Here is an 18,750-nt window from a genome sequence, read left to right as displayed (position 1 = left end):
GGCTAGGAAATCCATAGGATGTCACATGTTTCCGGTGTTGTGTGACGTTGTTTATCTGTTTCGCGCGCTTTACGGACAAGCGCGGGAACGAACGCTGGTAAACAAGAGATTTAGTCCTGGATTTAGCTTATGTATCCGTGCACTTTTTGCAATGGATTCTACCATTCTTTCAAGAGACTGCTACGCCATATAAATTTTATCCATAGTCACGAACCCAACTTTACAATAACGTGCAGTGATTGCGGTCAATCGTTTCGCAAATTCGCTTCATTCAAGACACACATTCGGAGGGAGCAAGAAAAGAAAGCACGAGCCGAACGAGATGTCCCTGACGTCCCTGAGGATATAGGTGACGCCGAAGTTGGCGAATGTGAAGACGATGGAAGTGATGGTGAGCCGAACTCTGATGAAGAACGAGAACCTGAGGACTACATCAGCGATATTACAAAGTTTGTGGCTTTGTTTATTTTAAAGACAAAAGAAGAAAACCGACTCAACCAGAAGACCATAAATTCGATTCTTGCGAACACAGAGGATATAGTTGAAAGTAGTTTACAGTGTTTCAAAGAGAAAATAAGTACCTGTTTAGCAAACAATGATATACAGATAGAGGATATACATGGCTTGCGTGATATACTCGAAGAGCCAAGCGCGTTTTCACGGGCGAAGGAACCACTTGCAAATGAGTATCTGCAGGTCAAGTACTTTCTGGAGCACTTCGACTTGGTGGTAAGCGATTACTTTATTGAAAGCCTTAGTCTTTTAGAAACCTATTTATTATTAAAGACTTCCTTTTAAAATGTCTACATGCATCAATTTAAGCTGGATATATTATTCAAAAATTCCAAGCTGATTTTCAAAAGGGCTGTCATGTTAATGATTAACATACATTGCAATTTTAATCTCCATTCTGGGAGCTGCAGATACTACTCTGGATAGTTTGTCTAATCTACACAGTTCATCCGCAAAAGCCATAGGTGCATCACTGTAGATGTGCAGGTGCATATAAAATAATTGTAATGGTGGGGCACTTTAGCAGTGCAAGTACTTGAGAAAATAGTAAAAATTATGTGTGTTTCATATGAGGGTGTTGATCTTGAGCCAATATTTTGCTCACGCTTCAAACGGTATATGAATGGCTGTAATGAATGACTGTTGGTCAACATATTGATCGAGTATCTTGCAGCTGACTGTAGGCCGGCAGCTAATATACTGAGTATCGATGGAGTTATACAGACCATCAGACATTATTTGGTTAGATAGTTGACTGCTGAACAATATGGGTCACTACATAGTCTGAGTTGGTTGATAAAATTAATTTTTGGCTTCAAATTTCTTGACACTCAATGAAATAGCACGGGTCTAAAACGGGAAAAACCAAGGTCGAATTCAGGGGTTGTATAGCTACAAGGCTGATAATAAAAATAGTCTTTGAATTTGGCATTTGGTGATATCCAGAATCATCAAAGTCTCAGTTTACAAGAGTCTTTAGCTTACATTTACTTCACAATTAAAAAATTTTGATATTTTTGTACATATTGTATATTGTAGCTTGGACTTCTCGTCTCCCATATAACTGTCATGTTTTGTTACTCTTTTTTAAAGGAACCTCAAGAGATAGTCTTAAGTCAGCGCGCAGAGTACCATATGGTCAGAGGACGTCAAAAGCTAAGGATTGTCAAAGAGACATTTCAATATATCCCTATATTGAAAACACTGCAGGCGTTACTTAACCAACCAGAGGTTCTCTCAGAGGTAATGATATCCCTCCAATTTTTTGGGCGGACATTTGAAGCATGAACAGTTAAAGCTTTGGTGCAATGTTCCAGTTTGTTTCAAGGGTCATCCAATTAGCAGGGTGCCTGAAATTCCAACTCAGTATAGAGCAGTTTTCATTTGAGTGATATAATTTACTTACTTGTTCAATGTCAATGATATTCAAACAAAACAGATCTCAATTTAAAAGTTGGTCAAAAATTAATTCAAGTGCTCACTGTTTAAGTGTCAGTACTATAATAGTATAATTTGTGATTTGTAGCTTTTTTTATTAACTTGCATTATTATTGGTGCACCAGATGTTTCTATTATATTTGCTGATTTAAGTCCCTAGGTGATTTACTATGGAGCTAATTGAACTGGGCAGATTAAAGCTAACTTTTTAACATTTCATATGTTCTGCATAACAGTTGTAAATTAACTTGTTTAATTTTATTATCCATGTCATTTGTTTTTCACAAAAGGTTAGAAATACCCATGCTAGTACTGACGGCATATTGAGAGATTTTTGTGATGGTGAAGATTTTAAGAGGCATCCACTTTTTGGAAGAGATCCACGTGCTCTTGTTCTGCACTGCTACTATGATGACTTCCAAGTTACCAATCCTCTTGGATCAAAGACAAAAAAACACAAAATAGGTACCTATAAATGAAAACTAAACTGCCCTGTAATGAATATAACTCATGTTTGAAATAAAAAGGCACCAAAACTGCAACTGGTCTAATTTCCGCCCAATTCCCCACATGGGGAGAAGGAACTGATGATGAAGAGTCTAATTAAAAAGTCTAAAAAAGTGATTGTAAATTATGCAAACAATTTCTTTGTTGCTTTCAAATTATTAACCAGTTGTTACATAACTTTCATTTTACTTTTAGGGGCCTTTTACTTTAATCTTGGTAATCTCCAGCCACAGTATCGTTCAGTGATAAACGTGATCCAGTTGGTGGCACTTTGTCCAGTTCCATACATAGGCACTTATGGGATGAACAAAATACTTCAACCTTTAATGAGGGATCTACATCTTCTTGAGTCTGTGAGTCAATACTTTGAAAGTTATTTCTTTTACTTATTTAATTGGTATTCAACAGCTGAAAATTAGTTTATGGCATTTAATATTACATTAGTAAGTAATGTTTAGTATTTGTTTTCTGTTACAATGTTGTATGTATACAGAAACTGGAGCACAAATAGATGTACTATTGATCTTGTCTGCTGAGATGTGCGGGGGATGACAGCTGCTAATTATTTGTGTCTGTCTACAAAACAAAATTCTCCTTTTCCATAAATTCAATTCAGTAACTAAATTACATTTTGTATAATGTGCTTTGTAGGATTATGGTGTGAATATCAAAGTGGATGGTCTAGATAGTGCATGGCATGGAAGCATTGGACCCTTATCTTCTGACAACCTTGGGGCACACTGTATTGGTGGATATATTGAGAGTTTCAACTCCTTGAGAATTTGCAGAGTCTGTATGGGTACAGGTGATGACATCCAAACAAAGGTAAGTATGGGCCTTTTGCTCAGTAAGTTCAGTTGATTAGTTAGTTTTTAGCCTAGTTGGAGTTTTTTGGAGTTTTAAAAATTTGACCTGATGTTCATGATGTTGTAGTTTCTGTTATGTTCATTTGATAATAAAAATAGAGAAACAATAAGTTTTAATTATTTAACAACATATTATTTCCCTTTTTATATTATTTTTGTTTATGGAAATATGCAGTTCACAGAGGACCAATTCCAGCTAAGGACAAGGGCCAGCCACAACAGACACTGCCAACTGGTACAAAATGATCAAACACTAGCGTCAACTTATGGTGTAAAAAGGACATCCATCCTCAATCAGTCCCGATACTTCCATGTAGTGGATGGCCTCGACCTAGATGTCATGCATGACCAGCTTGAAGGAGTGCTGCCTCTGGAAATAAAGTTGCTGCTACAGAACTTCATTTCATTGGAGAAGTACTTGACACTTGACATTCTCAATGAGAGAATAGCTGGTTTCAATTATCCATTGGTAGATGCAAGCAACAAACCAAGTTCTATGAAGCAACAGGTGTTATCTTCTGATTCTGCCTCGTTAAGTCAGTCTGGTAAGATTAAGGTCGCCCCTAATTATTTTCATAGAAATCTTCATTTTTCATTATTAAGTGCTGGAGTTGTTGTTGTCTGTGTGTTTGCTTGAGTTGATTGATAATTAACCACATAAGCATTGTTACTTACTTGTTACTATCACTTTTGAGCTGCAGCCAATTATGGTCATGACAAATGTCAACAAAAGTTAAGTTACTTTGTCCATACCTAAATTTACAAATTAATTAAATTAATTAATAGTAAGTAGATGTATAACTATATGACTGTTTAAATGTGCAGTTCCAGAAAATATCCATACTCCCCCAACGGAAGGTTTTTGTTTTGCACACGCCCCTCCCCCCAGGAAATTCCAGTTTAGCTTCATACTTTGCTTCTAAAATTTTGGCTTTTAAGAGCCCCCTCCCCCTAGGAATTTTCGATGACCTTCCGTGAGGTCTGTATGGATTTTTTCTGGAACTGCACAATATCAAAAATTATTTTGATATGTTTTTTAATTTAAGCTGCACAGATGTGGTGTCTGGCACGAATGCTACCTCTCCTTATTGGTGACTTGATCCCAGTTGCTGATGACCACTGGGAGAACTTTCTCAGGCTACTTAAAATTGAAGATATTGTGTTTGCACCAAGGACAACCACTCAACTGGCAGCTTATCTGGCAGTTCTGACTGAGGAATACCTTTTAGAATTCAGTGAACTTTATGAAAGACGACTGATCCCAAAACAGCACTATATGGTTCATTATCCAAGGCAGATTGTGAGGTAAAATAATTAATGTTAACTTAAAATTAAGTGTGCAGGACTGGCAGAAACCAAACCCTTGGTGTGTGTGTGTTAATAGAGTGGGAAAGCTGATCAAGGCTCATTTTGCAATCAATTTTAGCCTGGTCAGTGACCCACAATATAGATAGTCAGCTGCATGAATCAAGGGAAATTTGTTGATGTGCCTGATCCAAAAATCTCAAAGGCTTCTGGCATTGAACAGCATTGCCAATGCAAAAGTGAGTTAATTGTTCTGGTTATTTTATGCATGCATACAACCTGGAGTAATATAGCCTATACTGTACTCATGTTTTACAGCAAATACATATAACTGTAATTATATAATAACAGGTACTAATGATGGTGATATTATTATTGTACTTTGTAGAAGAGGGCCACTGGTAAGGAATTGGGCAATGAGATTTGAGGCCAAACACAATTACTTCAAGAAGCTGGTTGATACCATCAACAACTTCAAGAATATTGCATATTCTTTGGCAAGGCGTCACCAAGCTTTACAGGCTTATTTGCTTCAGTCGTCAGCAGGGAACTTCTTGAGAATCTCACTGGAGGTCGGACCAGGTACTACAAGAAAATGTATTTTAACTACCCTTAATTTAAAGAAAAAAGGAAAATAATATAGCATTTGTTACTGGTATTTTGAACAGGTCTGTGGAAATGTTATATAATTTTAAAGCTAATTTAATATATTTCACACACATCACTGCAGTTTCAATTGTATATGCATGATTATAACACATACACTAGTTGACAATCATTTATTCATGCTCTATATTATTGTGTATTTACGAACTCACAAAATATTAGTGACCTATAATTTGGTCATTCCTAGGGAGACACCAGTTGGTTTTGTTTCTTCTTTTTCAGCTACCCAAGTCACTGGAAGGATCACCGATTTTGTTCATATATATATGTAACAATATTAATAAAAATTTCTGTTTCCACTTCAAAATACTAGGAACAAAAACAACTGTCGGTGACTACAACTACAAGGATGAGTTGCAAGACATATACCCAGAAATATCTGAAGATAGCAGCCTGACAATGTGAGTAAATATAAGTTGATCTTATTGTTTAATAATGCACATGCCTTAGGTTAATTAAGTATCCAGTGAAAAATGTCAGGAACAGTTCCCTAACTAAGTACCCCCCTACCCACCACCACCCCAGCCCCCACAGCCTTCTTCATACTTGGGCTTGACAATTGAGTAACATACTAGTAAACTCATTAATATCATACAACTTTTTATTTTCTTTTAGTACCTCTTGGGCCAAAGTTTATGGAACCAAGTACTGCAGGGGTTATGTCATCATTGCTGGGATACACCATGGCATTCCCATTTTTGGAGAGCTAAAACAAATTCTTATTTTAGATGGAAGGGAAGTTGTATTACAGTACACAGCCTTAAGAGTCATCCAGTATGTCACACATGTGAATGCCTATCAGGTTGAAAGAGAAGATCGAGTGACTTATGTAAAGCAATCAGAACTGGAAGACTTTCATCCACTTGGGATGAGCAAAGGATTTGGCTGCTATGCCAGGCATTTTTATATTGTCCTGAAATACAGAGTTGACTGTTTGCAGTAGTTCTAATTAATTAGCACCATAAAACCTTGTATTGTAAAATCCCCCACTCATAGGCCATGTATAAGGGCCTAAAACCAGGATTTTACAGTATATGAGAATGGTCCCTTTTTCAGTCAGTGGCATAGGACTTTGAGAAAAAATTTAATTTCTCCCTAAAAGGCCCTGAACCTATGACCTATCAGTTAATAATTGTAAATAGTTTTTAAAGTTTGTACTTTAATAACATTGTATTTGTTGTAAAGTGCATTGTTGTTAAACTAAAAATACTAAAATTGCAGTCAGGGATAGACATCAGAACTAAAAATTTGATGCTTAATTAACGTTGTTTCTAACGTTAACAATTAAGTCAGTGCCAAACAAAAACAAAAAAAAAATTTTTTAGTTCTGATGCATTGTTGTTAATTAGTATTATTGCTAGTCCAGATACTCTACCAATGAGCTATTTGACACTCACGGAAACTAGGCCAAGTGACAACCGGGTATATATATTATAATTTTTTCTTCATCTCAGTGAATATTCAGCAATATTTACTTCACCTTCAGAGAATAATTGTTAAATATTAATGTAATATTTTAAATAGATTTGTAATCCTTATATTGATATTTGATATCGAGCATTTGTACCACGAAAAACTGGCTTGGGGGAAATGGCATTGAGTGACCATGTATTACCAAAGTTTTTGATAAAAAGTTAGTTGATTGATTGGTTCATTGATTAGCATATCCTGTTCATAAAAAAGCTTAGGTGTATATCTAGAGAAGAGAGAATTTGTTACATATATCATTCACTTTATCAGCCTATAAGTTTATCATTTGTTATGAGACGCTTCTGGGGAGATCATGCTAAAATAAGTTTCATGTGGGCATAATCTTCATGATTTGAGATATAGCTGTAGCTAGGGAAAAAATATAAAGATATACATTTATAAAAGTTGTACCCCGTATGTTTAATTTCGTTGAATTAGTCCCTGAGATCTGTGGGTATTTTTTGCCATCATGAAGTATTTTAAGAAAGATATAACAACCTTGCTTAACGAGATACTGCAGAGCCAAAATACCCCGGGGGGAGTCCTCTATAAAGTGACGGGGGTGCTCGTCGTACATTTTAGGGGTTAAAAATGCGATTTTGGTACCTCTTAGGGTGTCCGGCCTCAAAAAGTCCACAGCGGGAGCTTTCGCAGTACCTTTTAGGGTATTGGGACATAAAAAATATGATAGGAGCTATTTGACAGTCAACTGATTTACGAGTAGGAGGTATTTGAAGAAATCGTCTTTCTCGCTATTAAAAATTATGAAAGTGACCGTTAATGTGTTGTTTTACAATATTGGTACCTCTTAGGGGTGATAACAATTTGGAGCCACGCCCTCAAAACAGGATCATGGAACCTCTTTAATAGGTTTTTTTATTTTCAAAATTTCTGACGACAACCCTTGTCACTTTTATATGGGAGCCCCCCCCCCCCGGCAAATTACTCTTAACCCTTGACATGCCGCGCGACGATTTAATCGGCCCAATGACAAACTAATTGGCCTTTCCATTTTAGTTGAGCTGTAAAGCAAGTGTAAGAGTAAAATGACTAAAAATGATTTAGTCTTGGCTGAGTAGTTTCTATTCAACTATAAGAGTGAAAATACTCCTCATAAAATTTACTCAACATTAAGAGTAAATTCTACTAAAAGTGATTTAGTCTTGGCTGAGTAGTTTCTACTCAACTATAAGAGTAAAAATACTCCTCATAAAATTTACTCAACATTAAGAGTAAATTCTACTAACTATTTCGCGTTAATTATTTTACTCAAATCGCGAGTAACTTTACTCAAAATACTGAGTAAAATTACCAGTTTACTCTAAAAAAAGAGTAAGTTTTACTCAATTGAAAAATGGCTTTTTTTGCTGTGGGGGAGTGAACCAACGATGACTGTCAGTGTGATGCCCTATCCCATCTTTTCTTTGGATTTCATCTTCAGGGCTATGCACGCCGAATATTTTCTTGCGCGAAATTCGTTTATACGGAAACCCGTTTGCAGGCTAGTTTTGAATCTGCATCGACAAGTACTATCCGTAAATAATCAACATATTTTATTTATCTCCCAGGAACTACAGAAAAAGGCCTCACGACTGATTTGTTCATTCTTAATTATGGGATCTGCAACTTTCTGAGTGGTTGTCAAATATGAAGGATCCACAAATCTGACCCGGAAAATCGTCGCCGTACCTACCCCTCCCCACCCTTTCCCTCCTTTAACAGTACCCAGCCGATACTGACTTACAGTAACTGATAGTTCTTCTAAGCATCTAAAAAAGGTTAAGTTATCGCCTCAAAAACTGCAGTGATTTGGGGGAAAAATAAGAGTCTCCTCGTGTGCTTAGAAGATAAGATTGAAGATATCAGCAAAAAACCACGAATAACCTTCCCATTTTCAATGTTCGCTATCAACTGAGTATTGATATGCTTTAAAATTTGTGAAACATCTAACTTTGGTTTTGAGTAGAGAAAGATTGTGAAGAAAACTCACCAATGGAAGCAAACCTCGAAGATATCTTAAATGCTAATACTGAAGGTAAACCTTTTTTTCTCCTTTAGGTTTGTCCATTGACTCAATGAAGGTTAACCTTTTTGTTTTTGTTTTCTTTTTTCTCCTTTAGATATGCTTTCTGATTTGTCCATTAACTCAACCATGTTAGCCATGTTCCTTGCGCCTGCCGTTGGAAATAACCCAAAGTGGCTTTTGTGTTACCGCGCCTCCATACACGGTTGGGCAGTCAGTACCTTTCACAGCAGGTGCGATGGAAAAAGACACACCGTTACAATCATCAGAAATGGTCCGTACGTGTTCGGAGGGTACACGGACATTCCCTGGGACGGTAATTTAAATTAAATAAATTAAATAAGTAATTTAATTTAAAATTCCTCTGTTGTTTATATGAGTGACAATACTACAAACACATATGTGTAGCTTTCAGAACCCTCCCCTCCCCCCTGCCTCTCCTCTTTTACAACCCTCATTCCAGCAGGTTCTTCTAAGTGTACAATCTTATTGATCACAATCTTCATAGTTTTATTAGCCCTGTTTACAACCGTGTAACAATGGAATCATACTTTGTCGAATGAAACCGACTAAATTTCCAGTGCCAGCGTCGACGTCTCTTTCTGCGGTATGGTGGGGGCTGTTTTAGTGTTGATAATTACAAGGACTTTTACAGCTTTTAGAGGAACAATTCATTAGCTGGAAATCTTAACCCAATTATATTAGCTCAGACCGATTAAAAGTTTCGGACAGTGAAAAGTTCCGTATTATTAAATCCACAAAGGTTGATATTGTGGAATGACACCAGGCTGACTTGATGAGAATGATGTATTATTCTGTGAGTGACAAAGGCAAACGCGGATAAAAGGATCTTCAAGTGCTTCTATCAGGACTCGATGTTTCGAGGATTCTTTCAATTAAGACGAACAATTGTGAATACCGGAGTGTGACTCTAGCAAAACCAGTATGTCTCAGTGATATTGCAAATTTACAGTGCCGTCAAAACAACGTTGTAAGAGGGAACTCAATGTGTTTAATTGTTGGTGGGACAAGTCCCTAGCTTACAGTGTTTACACCAGAGGACAGGGACTTTTCCCATGAAAAATTTACATGAAGGTTAAAGAATAATATTGAATTCTTGGGAAAAATAAAAGGGAACCTTGCTGATAATGGTCCTTACTGATAGATTTTTTGGCGAAACTGGGTTATTCCTCTGGTGGGTGAAGCGCAAGGGACTAAGAGGAATGCGCTCCTTCATGCGAAGGTTGACTCAGGGCAAACAGGGGAGCAAAATACAGGGTTTGTATTGGAATCCGATGGCACATAATTTCTGTACAAATTTCTTATGGAGGTTTTCAGACTAAGAGAGCTAAAGTAATTTTAAAAAAGATGATTTTCGTACATTTGAGGGGTAAAAGTATTTTGAAATGTGGACAATCCCGTTTTTAAGTTTCGATCCATTCACCTGTCAAGTCGGCGGAAAACGTTACAGACTAGCATAATTATTATCAAAAGTTTTAAAGGTGATTACTTTGCCGATTAACTATCGTGCACATAATTACCACGTTTCTTCATTTGTTTTTGGTCCAACTTTATACAATACAATAAATTAATTTTGGGGTCTGCTTATTTAGCTTTGCCACTGACTAGGGACCGCTTTCCAATAATGCCAACAACGAGAAGAAGGCCAAGAAAGATTAGAACATTTGTTCCGTATACTTTCTTTTCAAAACGAAAAGAAAAGCAACCTTAACTGAGTTATCTTGTAATTCATGCATGTCTCTTTATTTTTTCTCCATCTTTTTCAGGGTCCAGTGGGTATAGCTACACAAGCAATGCGTTCATCTTCTCACTCCACGATAAAGAAGGACTGGCACCTTTCCAAAGTATGGTGGAAGACCCAAAACACGCAATTTACAGAGATGAAAGATATGGGCCAAGATTTGGTGACGACATCGTCATTTATGATAATGCGAACACAAACCAACATTCGTACGCAGAGTTTGCCGGCTACTACACTGTTCCAAGGGGAGTAAAAGACAGGTACACTAATTTGGCTGGAACTCATAACTTCTCTCCTGATGATTGGGAGGTTTTTTACCGCCAATGATTTCCCTTTTAACTGGATTGTATTGAAAACGTATTGTAAGCGAATGCCGGCTTAACAGGCTTAAATTAATCTTTAATTTAATGTAATAGAATTAATAAAACACCATTAACAAGCTAATCTGACAATGTACGGTCAGCATACACACGAAATGGTGGTAACAGCAGCTGTTCTCCAACAACAAATAAAAGGTAAATTTGAAAATTAAGAAATAACGACAGGGAAAAAAGTGAAAACAGAGAAACAAAGAATAAAAGGAAGAAAAGTAGAGTTTTCTATTTACGTTTAACCAATTTGAATAGTGAACATACCAAAGAATAAGCGCAGCGCTTGCTCCCCCCCTTCCCTCCCCTCCCCACGTCCCAATAAAAAACCGATTTTACTGTAGGGTACCTTTTGATGAGAGACAGAACCGTGTAGAAATCTTTCTCCAATATAAATTTTAACAGTTCGCTCTCAGTAATTACGAAAGTTGTTAGGAATGTTGTTACTGCAAAGCGTGACCCGAGATGGAGGAAGTGCGGGGACGGGATGGGGGGAGGGAGGATGGGGTGGTGAGTCGCGAGCGAAAGATGTGAACTTGGCATGAGAACAAAAAATTATTAACCTTTCTCCAGCTGACTCTTGGTATTTGTCATTACTTCAGATCTTTATTTCAAAGGCTGCGTTGTTCCGCTGATTTATCCCACATGAGGGAGGGATAGAAGTATAGAGAACATGACTCGGCTTCTATACAACCACTTCAATTATAAATAACCTTCCGTTATTTCATGTTAAAGCCCCCAGCTTACGCGACAAGACCAAAAACTAGCGTGGGTAGCTGCAAAGCTTTTGTAATTTGGCTGTAATTTCATGGCTCCCAGTGCCGTAGGATATAGGATAGGAGAAAACACCACAAACATTAATTAATTTTGCCTCTGCGATTTACTGTCTCTAGTCGGGTGAGCCAAAGCCATAGCTCTGTTTTCTTAATTTATTAATAAATTACCCTTATCACCTTGTGATCTTGTCGCGCAGGCTATTCAGCATTAAAATTTTGCACATCACCGAGATGTTATGTTAGAAATTAGGTTATGAATATATGACACCCAAACGGTTTACTATAAAATATATATAATAAAACTTAAGATAGAATTAGTTTATAGCCGCGGAACTTAGTTAACAATCGCAATTTTTCAAAGCTGTACAAGCACCAAGTTCATTGACCACTTTGAAAGAAAAATTTTCATTTAAAGTTACTGAACTGAACTAAGGGTTTTATAAGCTGTGTGCAAGTCAACATAATGTGAGTGATAAAGATATCATTCCAGATTGCGATAAGCCAGACGATCTACTGAACTAAAAGTTCTTACAAAACTCCATTTCATGACTTGCCACTCATGTCCGATGCCTCGCCAGTGACAGGTCGACTTGACAAGTGCCGACCGGCTGGCTCAGTTGGTTGAGCATCGGACTACCGTGCGGGAGGTCGTGGGGTCAAACCCCGGCCGGACCAATACTCAGGGTCTTTAAATAACCGGATGAGAAAGTGCTGCCTTTGTAATGACATCTGCAAATGGTTAGACTTTCTAGTCTTCTCAGATAAGGACGATAAACCGTAGGCCCCGTCTCACAACACTTCACAATGTTCATAACCCCGTGGGACGTTAAAGAACCCACACACTAATCGCAAAGAGTAGGGCATGGAGATCCCGGTGTGCTGGTCTAGTCTTTGTTCTATTTCATGATTTCATGGGTTTGGTGGGCTGGATGCCGATGTCCGATCTCACCCTTGCACTGAAGTAATGTAAACCGCATTTGAATATGTAAATAGAAAATGCGGTATATAAATACCATTACCAAGTGTAAGCTGACTTATATTAAGGCCAGAATAGCTTTCACACGGATGCAGTCTATCAGATGTGTCAGATGTCAGATAATCATGGCGGAAAGGGATTTTTTTTTTATTTCCTATCATGCAGGCTGGATATATAGGAAAGCATTTTTTCTTTACGATAAAAAATCTCGGCCTCATCGGTGTGAAGATCCTGTATGGTACGGGTCAGCGGGACGGGATCAAATTAAAGGCAGGAAGTGAAATAAGAAAAACTTAAAACTTGCATCGAAGGGCGCGTGGAAGCTTTTGGTTGAACGCTTTGGTTTGTGTTTTTTCGTAGATTTGTATTGAGCCTAATTTCAGTGATGCTCGAGAGCAACATCTAATAAGAGAGCACGGATGTGTGAACATAGAGGCCACATAGAAGTTGGTTTCTAGCAGCTTAGGTTTCTCACGTGATCAATTGGTGTCAAAAAAGAGACTAGTAGCTGATAGTTTGTTTTGTGGCCGATGTTTTTTGTCACTTTTAATCTTTCCACTTCCAAGGTTAACAGTACTAAGACTTTTAAAGCAAAACAGGCAAAAACTGCATACCGAAAAGGCAGCTTTGTATTAGTTCACTTGTATAGCAGCGTTCAAATGTTAATTAGTTAACGTAATTGAATGGAATAACTGTAACATCATTGATCAGAAAAATTACATGTATTTAACTTTATTAGACTATGCATGAAATACTGAAAAGGCAGCTTTCTGTAACATAATTGATTATAAACAGCATTTAACTTTATTAGACTACGTGCAATATTGAAAGGGCAACTTTCTGTAACATTATTGATTGTTAACAGTATTTAACTTTATGATCAGACTGCATTGCATGTAATATTGAAAGGGCAGCTTTCTGTAACATTATTGATTCTATACAGTATTAAACTTTATTAGACTGCATGCAATACTGAAAGGGCAGCTATCCGTATCTGTAACATTATTCATTATATACAGTATTTAACTTTATTAGACTGCATGCAATACTGAAAGGGCAGCTTTCTGTAACGTACATTATTGATTATATACAGTATTTAACTTTATTATACTGCATGCAATACTGAAAGGGTAGCTTTCTGTAACATTATTGATTATATACAGTATTTAATTTTATTACACTGCATGCAATGCTGAAAGGGTAGCTTTCCGTAACATTACTGATTATGAATAGTATTTAACTTTATTAGACTGCATGCAATACTGAAAGGGCAGCTATCTGCAACATAATTGATTATATACAATATTTAACCTTATTAGACTGCATGCAATACTGAAAGGGCAGCTATCTGTAACATTATTGATTATAAACAGTATTTAACTTTATTAGACTGCATGCAATACTGAAAGGGCAGCTATCTGTAACATTATTGATTATAAACAGTATTTAACTTTATTAGACTGCATGCAATACTGAAAGGGCAGCTATCTGTAACATTATTGATTATAAACAGTATTTAACTTTATTAGACTGCATGCAATACTGAAAGGGCAGCTATCTGCAACATAATTGATTATATACAATATTTAACCTTATTAGACTGCATGCAATACTGAAAGGGCAGCTATCTGTAACATTATTGATTATAAACAGTATTTAACTTTATTAGACTGCATGCAATACTGAAAGGGCAGCTATCTGTAACATTATTGATTATAAACAGTATTCAACTTTATTAGACTGCATGCAATACTGAAAGGGCAGCTATCTGTAACATTATTGATTATAAACAGTATTTAACTTTATTAGACTGCATGCAATACTGAGAGGGCAGCTATTTGTAACATTATTGATTATATACAGTATTTAACTTTATTATACTGCATGCAATACTGAAAGGGTAGCTATCTGTAACATTATTGATTATAAACAGTATTTAACTTTATTAGACTGCATGCAATACTGAGAGGGCAGCTATTTGTAACATTATTGATTATATACAGTATTTAACTTTATTATACTGCATGCAATACTGAAAGGGTAGCTTTCCGTAACATTACTGATTATGAACAGTATTTAACTTTGTTAGACTGCATGCAATACTGAAAGGGTAGCTTTCTGTAATATTATTGATTATATACAGTATTTAACTTTATTATACTGCATGCAATACTGAAAGGGTAGCTTTCTGTAACATTATAAACAGTATTTAACTTTATTACAATGTATGCAACACCAAAATTAAGGTTACCGTAGATTTTTAGAGGTGTCTCGCGTCCAAACGATGTAGCTCGTCCGGTTTAAACTGTAGATTGATACAACTCTATATCAAATTAAAGCTTATAGAGGTGGCTATCACACTATTTTTTTCCGAACTTTTAGCGCTTTTTTCTCGAATCAATTTTTTAATTTGAAGGGGTCACTTTAAAGAGCTAAAACTCAAAGGGAATTTGTTTGTTTGCCTTCAAATTTGGACAGTAGCTAGTTTAAAATATAAATAACAAAACCGTGTCTGCGAATTTTTTGTTTCGAAATGTATTTTTCTTCGAGAGCGATTTTTGTACGATCACTCCACATATTTGTAATCCTATTTCGAAAATGTATTGTAACTTTTCACTGCAATTGAATATGGGAAAACGCAGACACGTTTTTTCAGCGCTTTGGGTCCGGAAACTGAGGACCAAATTAAATTAACGAAAAACAAAATTCGCCTTCACTTGTAGCTTTCAAAAGGTGATTCGGACTGTCGCATTTAGAGGTCGTTTTATTTAAAAATTCTTGGTATAGTTTGATAGCCAGCTCTATAAGCTTTAATTTGATATAGGGGTTTAGGTATCTACAGTTTAAACCGGACGCGCTACATCGCTTGGACGCAAGACACCTCCTATGGTATAGGGTAACCTTAAAGGGTCAGCCTTCTGTAACACCAGCTGAACTATTGATTATAAATAAACACTATTTAACTTTATTAGACTGCTCTTATCGTGGTGAGTAACTTAATTCTTGTTAATAACAATAAATTTCTCAGTTAATCTGTTAATGCGTGTATTATAACAACTTAACGAGGCAAACTCCAAAAATGTGGGTTTGTGCCGAAATGATCGAGTTCGGAGAATTTACCGATAAAACACGATTGTGGGTGTTGTAAGCCGAACCAGAAGAGACCTTTGTCCACCTCTCCTTTCTGTAGTATAATATTTGAACTGTTTATAAAAAAATTAATATAGGAGATACCATCGCCGTTTTGTACTTAACTTAAATAGGGTTGGAACCCATGACCTTTCCGATACCGATGCAGTGCTCTACCAACTGAGTTATCAAGCCGACTGGAAGTTGGTTATTTTGTAATTCATAATATACCCATGGAGGTGATGAGATAGAAATGGAATTTACACATTTGAACTGCGGATGAAAGAAGTAGGAGAGAAAGTGTTGTCATGGTACTTACCAGCAGACAGTCCTCCACCACGCGAAAGCACTTCCGGTTATAAGCGGACTTTTAGGGCACTTCCTGTTTAGGCAGTCTTTTGGCGTCCATCAAGCAGTTAGTAAAGGCTTTTTCTTTTTAAAGCTGGACTTATTTTCAACTTCAAGTAACATTTTCATCATTCTTACCCTGTAAAAAATTGTGTTTTAAGTATTTAATTCCCCTCACATTCAGATATGGCTTCTTCACAACTTTCCCCGTGATTACGCTTTACTGAGGCTATTTCAGTTCTGTAAAGTTGATCTCACAACGGATTCTACACTCTAAACTCAAAACTTCAACTATCCGACGATAAAATTACAACTCGAAGGTATGCTCTTGGGCCTCTTCCTCGCCACTCACTTATAATTATGTTAATTTATGTTCATAATTTAATTTCTAACATACCCGTCCTTTGTACTTCGTTATCATCATTCTTAACATGATTAGCACTTTTAAGGCTCATTTGGACGAGATAATCATTATAATATGAAGCAAAAAACTGACCAAACTCGGAATCCCCACTTACAGTCTCCAAGAGAACAAGTGATTGTAAAAAGGGAATGCGATGAACTGTTTTATTGAGATAAATCAATGATGTTCATCCTAGTTTAATTAAAAATAAACTTCAAGGATTCCTGTATGCACTTTAAACTAGTGGGGGGATACGACTTTTTATTTATCGTAAAGCTTGCTTTGGGTTTTGCGATCTCTTGGAAACTACAAATCTGAAAAAACCTTGATGCAAATCCATGTTTGGATTTTGTCAAAGAAATGCCGGAGCAATAAATAATTATTCACCAGGATCCCAAACTTCGCTCGCCGTTCACTCAATTCAACGAGTGCTACCGTGAACATCAGTCAAGAAAGAGACAACCCAGAGTCCAGCAGGATTCTTGATGATCCAATTTGACATGATATATAGTACCGAGTTCCCTGAGATCCATCCCCTTTGACATCAGCCCCACCCCTGACCCTCTTCCTCTAGAGTTAAGGCAGGAATAATAGCAACTGTAACAGAAAGTCTGGGTCCAGCAATGGTTTAAACGCAAGTGAAGTTATTCTCCAATGAGCTCTCGTTTTAGCCGAAACTTTCAAAAATGTCGGTAAAATCACATCTCATCCGGGAGCAAGTCTACGTCATCATTCGCGTTTGACTGTTATTGCAAACTGGTCTCACTGAGCTTAAATGTTTTAGAGATTGAGTGAAAAAAAAAGTTTGTAGGCAACTTTCGTATTCGTATCACACGCAGCCGCCAATACAGATATACCTTAACAGTCACAGTAATTAATTTGTTCAAAAATGTCAAATGACCCGCATGTGTCGAGCTTCTCAAGAAACAGGAAGTGTGTGTGGAATAGTTTTTGTAACCGTCAGCTACAGTACAACACAATCCGTCTCTCGTACCAGTCTGCCTGTGCTTTCTGGCGCATGGGAACATTCTAGTACCCATTCTCGTTCCCAGAGCCCGGCGCCTGGTCCTCTTAGCTGCTGGAGGTTGGACCAGGAGGCTCTGTGGGGGATGAGAATGGCATTGGAATTGCTCACGTCGCCATAATTCGTTTTAATTATTAAGCAGTTGCAAGAGAAAATTCTCTTGGCAGTTGATATCACCTCTTCTATTGTACCCACATTTCGTTACATTTTGAGCAACTAGCTAGATTAACTATGTCCGGAATGAATGTAAAGTTGACCTTCTGGAAACTAATCTAACCATTCATACCCCCCCCCCCCCTCCCCGCTGGAATTTCCTTATGCCTTTGACCCGGCCCCACCCATCCGGAATTTCCAATTCCTTTCGTGACGAGGGATGGATATTTCCTGGAACAACACGATATAGATCCCGCTAGAAAACTAGGACAGTCTTAATATTGAGTTTTCGTTGAGTTTTTTTTCCCACAAATTAAACTTATTTTGTACATAGCGTAAAACCAATATCAGTACCGCAATAAAATTACCACACACCATTTTTCAAATGGAAACTTACTTACAATACACTTTTCAAAGGCTCAAGCCCCTAATTTTCCTTTTTCGTTGTTGGCACTTATAATGATATAAAGTACTGCTACTACATATATACACGTATATAGGCATTTATTGACTTCTATTAAAGTTATCCCCGATAGAGTTGTAATTGTTTGTAGCTGTTGAGGTGGACTCGATTTAAAATAGCCAAGAATTTTCAATACGCTAGTTATTATAGCAATAGGTAAAGTTATTGGTAAGAAATTTGAAGTATATATTTGGGTAGATATTTCCTGTGCCAAAATTACTTTGAAGACCTTTGAACACCTGTTCAAAACGGTAATTGCTTTGATGAGCCAATCCACATCAGCCAGACCATCAGCCACATTTGATAGCGCGGCACACCCCAGTGGCGCATGCGCCATCTGTGCCGCGAACCCAATCTCGTTCCCAGAGCCCTCGTTACCCTTGTCCAGCGGAGCGGGAAACGAGAGACTCTGGGATAAAGCGTTTCGGATCGCATTCTCATTGGCTGAATATCTGAGCATGCGTAACCGTTTTCGGCTCTGACGGGGCTGGGAACAAACAACAAAATGGCGGAAAATATCAGGCCGATTTCTGGCTTCGCAAACCACCCGATTGATTTGTT

General features: G+C 37.2%; 3 protein-coding genes across 3 annotated transcripts in view; all 3 read left to right on the top strand.

Annotated features, from left to right (window-relative positions):
• The window catches only part of LOC146489085 (uncharacterized), a 311,447-nt gene that overhangs the window by 143,003 nt on the left and 149,694 nt on the right, over positions 1–18,750 (top strand). The gene's annotated exons all lie outside the window — the stretch shown is intronic.
• On the top strand, positions 130–3,658 carry LOC146489098 (uncharacterized). The gene is made up of 6 exons (XM_085109700.1): positions 130–729; positions 1,606–1,755; positions 2,241–2,415; positions 2,653–2,810; positions 3,109–3,282; positions 3,641–3,658. Exons 1-6 carry the CDS (start codon positions 130–132, stop codon positions 3,656–3,658), a joined length of 1,275 nt encoding a protein of 424 aa, XP_084965826.1.
• LOC146489097 (uncharacterized) lies at positions 3,664–5,699 on the top strand. The gene is made up of 4 exons (XM_085106209.1): positions 3,664–3,868; positions 4,370–4,628; positions 5,017–5,210; positions 5,608–5,699. Exons 1-4 carry the CDS (start codon positions 3,664–3,666, stop codon positions 5,697–5,699), a joined length of 750 nt encoding a protein of 249 aa, XP_084962335.1.

The sequence above is a fragment of the Pavona decussata genome, unplaced genomic scaffold (assembly GCF_977016875.1).
Source record: "Pavona decussata unplaced genomic scaffold, jaPavDecu1.1 SCAFFOLD_6, whole genome shotgun sequence".
Taxonomy (NCBI): Eukaryota; Metazoa; Cnidaria; class Anthozoa; order Scleractinia; family Agariciidae; genus Pavona; species Pavona decussata.
The sequence above is the reverse complement of the archived record's forward strand: the minus strand, read 5'-3'. Positions and strand labels throughout refer to the sequence as shown.

Coding starts and splice junctions, on each gene's coding strand:
- LOC146489098 (XM_085109700.1), top strand. CDS start 130: ATGTATCCGTGCACTTTTTGCAATGGATTCTACCATTCTTTCAAGAGA. Junction 2,416..2,652: donor GACAAAAAAACACAAAATAG/GTACCTATAAAT, acceptor TTTTACTTTTAG/GGGCCTTTTACTTTAATCTT. Junction 2,811..3,108: donor ATCTACATCTTCTTGAGTCT/GTGAGTCAATAC, acceptor TGTGCTTTGTAG/GATTATGGTGTGAATATCAA.
- LOC146489097 (XM_085106209.1), top strand. CDS start 3,664: ATGCATGACCAGCTTGAAGGAGTGCTGCCTCTGGAAATAAAGTTGCTG. Junction 4,629..5,016: donor TATCCAAGGCAGATTGTGAG/GTAAAATAATTA, acceptor TGTACTTTGTAG/AAGAGGGCCACTGGTAAGGA. Junction 5,211..5,607: donor CTCACTGGAGGTCGGACCAG/GTACTACAAGAA, acceptor TCAAAATACTAG/GAACAAAAACAACTGTCGGT.